This window comes from Trypanosoma conorhini, assembly GCF_003719485.1.
Source record: "Trypanosoma conorhini strain 025E chromosome Unknown Tco_14.4_contig_00479, whole genome shotgun sequence".
Classification (NCBI taxonomy): Eukaryota; Euglenozoa; class Kinetoplastea; order Trypanosomatida; family Trypanosomatidae; genus Trypanosoma; species Trypanosoma conorhini.
The window spans coordinates 10,814-15,218 of record NW_021704556.1 but is presented as its reverse complement, the minus strand read 5'-3'; the positions used below and the strand labels follow the sequence as shown (position 1 = coordinate 15,218).

At 60.7% G+C, this 4,405-nt stretch overlaps 2 protein-coding genes across 2 annotated transcripts, besides 2 other annotated features; both read left to right on the top strand.

The window, feature by feature from the left end:
- Positions 1-439: 439 nt before the first annotated feature.
- Positions 440-462: a microsatellite.
- Positions 463-1,137: 675 nt separating this feature from the next.
- On the top strand, positions 1,138-1,503 carry Tco025E_06799 (uncharacterized protein; the record flags this gene model as incomplete). Its single annotated transcript, XM_029373667.1, has 1 exon — positions 1,138-1,503. One exon carries the CDS (start codon positions 1,138-1,140, stop codon positions 1,501-1,503), a length of 366 nt encoding a protein of 121 aa, XP_029226312.1.
- A 253-nt stretch (positions 1,504-1,756) lies between these two features.
- On the top strand, positions 1,757-3,574 carry Tco025E_06798 (pyruvate transporter 0; the record flags this gene model as incomplete). Its single annotated transcript, XM_029373666.1, has 1 exon — positions 1,757-3,574. One exon carries the CDS (start codon positions 1,757-1,759, stop codon positions 3,572-3,574), a length of 1,818 nt encoding a protein of 605 aa, XP_029226311.1.
- Positions 3,575-3,686: 112 nt separating this feature from the next.
- Positions 3,687-3,707: a microsatellite.
- Between the last annotated feature and the right edge of the window lie 698 nt (positions 3,708-4,405).

The window sequence follows — 4,405 nt, the reverse complement described above, 5'->3', positions numbered from 1 at the left end:
CAGGGGCGGAAGGGGCGCCTTGGCTCGCGCCTTTTGTAGCGGCACGTATGCGAAGCGGGTTCCCTCCGACCGGCTTTGGAGTCGGTGGCGGTCGATGGCCTGGCCCTACCGTACGTGGGGCCGCGGCCTCGCTTGCCGGCACTGGCCTGGTCCTGCCAGACGCGACGTGCGGGAGGCGGTGGGCCGAACCTGCGGCCCGCGGGAGGGCAGCTGGCGTTGCGCGCCCCGCACTGGCCGCACTCTGAGGCGCCTTGCCTCGCCCTCGCATTGGCGCGGAGCGGGCGATTGGGGGGGGGGGACCTGCGTGTCACGGGCGCTTGCGCGGCGGTGCTGGCGTGCGGGAGGCGGTGTTAGTCGCATGTGCCCGGGCTTGCCACGCGACCGTCGGCTGCTCCAGCCCGGGGGGCGGTCGCCTGCTCTTTTATCGGATTGCGAGCTGTTTTTTTATTTCTTTTTTTTTTTGCACTCAGCGGCGTATTGAGTGCTGTTGTCTCTGTCCGTTCTCTGCTCCGTTCGCCTCCTCGGCGCCCCTGGACGGTGCTTGCGATGGAGGTTGCCGCCGCCAACTGACTATGCGCCGCGGCATTTTTGGAAATTCGCTTGAGGACGCAGTTTCATTTTCTTTTTCGTGCCGGTGCGCCGGCGCATGTCCGCTTTTCTGTTGGGTGGGTCTCCTCGGGCGATCCTGATTTCCTTTTTTTTCCTGGCACCCGTCAGTTGTGGCTTCGCGGCGCTCGCAGGATTCCTCTGGAAGTGAGCGGAGCGCCATTAAAAAATCCTGGGCACCCGGCGACTTGCCTCGTCGCGGATGTGGCTTTACACGACTGTTGCGCGCTGCCGCTTCCGGCTGCTGCAGGCGTCGAGGTGGGCCAGGGAACCGCTGCGGTGCCCCCCAACCCTTCTCTCATGCAGGCGGAAGCACGGGCCGTTTTGCCTGCCTTGCTGGCATTCGCAGAGGGTTTGCCCCAACGCATTGGTGCCTGCAAGGACACTGCCTCGTCGCGGGGTGACGCCTTTGCAGGGAGGGCAGTGCGCCTTGGCGCGGCAACTGGAAGCAGTATTTTGTGTGTTATTTTTGAAGTCCACGAAATCGGCACGCCTTGAGCACACGTGCGGTCACAGGGCATCTCCGCGCGGATGGTGCGTCGCGTGGCCCTAACGACGGCCACTTTCTGCGCTCACGGTGGGAGCCCAGTTGTCGTGGGTTGGTCTGCGGGCCAGCCGCCTTGCTGGCGTGTGGGTGTTTGGTGGGCCCCTTCCGGGGTGCGAAGGTGCATCCGCCGGGCCGAACTGCGGTCGCCCTGTTTTGCTCTTTCCCGCTGCGGGGGGCCGACGCCAGGCGGATACTCCTCGCGTTTGTTGCCCCGCCCGCGTGAGGGAATTCCGCCCATTGCGGTGCTCATTTTTGTGCCTGTGCCCCCCTCTTGCCTCCTGAAGCTGGTGCGCCAACCTGCAAGCCGGCGGCGCCCAGGCCCGGGGGAGGGGGGAAGGGGGGGCATCTAACATCTTCGCCTTTGAACGACGACGTGGGCGTGGAAAGAAATGGGCGTGTCTCCCCCTCACCCCCGGGGACAGCTGCGTGCGCTCACCCGCATGAGAAAACGTAATAATTGACTTTGCCAGCACGACGGCACGCGATGCGTGGCCCCGGTGCATGCGCGTGGCTCCCCCGCTTTGCTCTTCTGAATTCGCGCCCCCTCCCCCCTCTCTTGCCCGCCGTAGAACGCAAAAGCGAAGGCGAAGAAAAAGGAGAAACATGGTGCGGCAGGTGGATGATTTGTTCCGCATGCGGATGCTGATGGCCGGCGTGTACGTTGGGCTCGGTTTTTCTTCCACGTACGGGTTCAGCCTCTTCACGGATCATCTGAAGACGAAGTACGGGTATTCGCAAAGCGACATCACGACAATCAGCACCGTCGGCAACGTTGTTAACTTCCTCAGCTTTCATGCTGGAATGTTCTTTGACTCCGTGGGCCCCACGGCTGTGCTTCCGTTCGCCGGTCTCCTTGGAGGCCTGGGTTTTATTCTGTTTGGACTGACCTTTGACGACAAGATAAAAACCTCGAGCGTGGCGCTGTTTTCCCTTTACCAGGGAATCACCCACCTTGGCCTTCCGGTGATGGACGTTTGCTCCATGATGACGCTGATGGTGCAGTTCCCCTTGGACCGCGGCTACGTGGTGCTGATCATGAAGACCTTCAACGGGCTTGGCACCGCGGTGCTGATGGCGTACTTCAACGGCTGGTTCAGGGCGGCTGACTCGCATCGCTCGGAGGACAACCACTACTCCGGCTACGCGTACTTTGTTGGGGTGCAGATTATTTTCTGCGCCTGTCTCGGCTCCTACTGCACGCGGCTGCCGGTGTACTTTCCGTCCGCGTGGAGAAAGAGCCGTCTGAGCGCCGAGGAGGCCGCGGAGCGGGAGAAGACGCTTGAACTCTACATGAGCCAGCGTGCCCCATCGCGGCGCCTGAAGATCGGGTTTGTGCTTGTCGTCGCTATGCTGATCTTTTCCGCCACGCAGTCGATTGCGACGGCGTACGTGAAGACGTCCCACGCGGGGTACTTGGCGATCTCGATTGTGGCGCTGCTGCTGATGGCGTCGTTCTCTGCGATGGCGATGCCGTTCCAGTTCCTGGGCCGCTACACCCCCGTGCGTGCAACGCATATGCCGGGCATTGGCGAGGCGGACGCGGAGCCGATGCCGCAGCAGCCAAACGAAGCCGCGCGTGCGGATGATGCGGAGGGGAGCGACGCCCCTGCTCAAAGCAAGCCGCCAGCGAAGGTGTGGCCGCAGTACCAGGGCTCCTTCTGGGCCCACCTGCTCTCCTTCCACCTGTGGGCAATGTGGTTCGCGTGCTTTGGCATGTGGGGAACCGGCCCCGTGATGCAGATGAACGCCGCCCAGATCAGTCGCAGCACGAACTACGGCGAGTACAACAGCCGAACTCTGACGCTTTACATCGCCATCATTTCTGTGGGCACCGCTGTTGGGCGCATCTCTGTGGGATACTTCGACACGAAGCTGACCGAGTGGAATCGTTCAGGCAAGACAAACATTTTGACGACTATTGCGCTTCCCGTGGCTCCCCTGCTGTTTGCGCTGGCGTACCTCCTCTTTGGGGTGGTGCCTGCGGGCGCGTTGCTGCTGCCGTTTTTGCTTGGATCCTTCGGCAACGGCATTGGCTGGGGCGTGGGCGTCATTGTTACCCGGATGATGTACGCCCGTGACATTGGCAAGCACTACAGCTTATTGCGCACCTCCGCTGCTGTTGCGTCGATTGCGCTCAACCGCTTTCTGTTTGGAGGGATGTACGATGCGGAGGGGCGCAAGCGTGGCGAGTTCCCATCATGCAACGCCCCTTCGTGTGTGCGGAAGCAGATGTTTGTCCTGATGGCCGTCAATCTTGTCGCCACGCTCGCCGCCGTGGTGGTGCACCTGCGATTTTCGCGCTTCACCCAGGCGAAGCTGGCCGAACAGGCGGCTGCGGCTGCCCAGCAGCAATCTGAGAAGGATGAGCTCGAAGCGCGGCCGACCGAGCTGGCTGAAGGAGAACAACTCTCGCAGCCGTAGCGACGTTACCAGACGGCCCTTTTTTAAACCCCTCACTCACATTTTCCCCCGCTCTCTATATTTTCCCTGATTTCGCTGTTTTTTTTTTGTCCCCGCCTAATGGCGCCGGCGCGTGTGTGTGTGTATGTGTGTGCGAGGGGGCTTCTGCGTCCGGGGCTTTTTTTTCCCGCGCCGCCGCTGTTGCCTCCCTCACTGCCGCGCTGCGGGTGGAGACGCACCGCAGTGACGGAGAATAACCGCCACGTAGAGGCTAATAAAGGCAGCAGGGGGTAGTAGAAGACGTATTCATTTAAAACGCATTCAAGGGGCGCGCCGGGGGTGCGGAATGGAAAATAACCGGAGACTAATAGGATAAACACCGTAATGAAAACGAATACAAATAAGTAAAGCGTCGAAAAAGCCGATTAGTGCAACTACGCCCGCCAGTCGGCACGTGACCGTCGTGGCAGAGGCGGGGACCACTTCTGCTGGTGCCCGCGTCAGCTGCGGTTGTGGGTGAAGGTTTTTTCTGTTACTTGTTACTTGTTACTTTAAAAAAAAAGTTTTGATGTCCCGCTCTCTTCACACTCAGCCTCGTCGGCGGCCTGTATGTAGAGGGGCGGCGCACGTCATTTCTTGCTTTTAAAGCCTGTGGATGAAGTCTGCGGCAAGGAGAAACTAAATAAATTCGTGAGCGCCTGACTTGTCGGCCCGGTTTCTTCACCCATAACCTTGCTTGGGCTCCAAGGACGCCGCGGCGGAAAGCGGCAGGCGCAATCTTTGTTTTCGTTTTCGTTGTCTTGCCTGTTCTCTGTTCGAGTTTGGAGGGCGCTCATTACACATCTCGAGGGG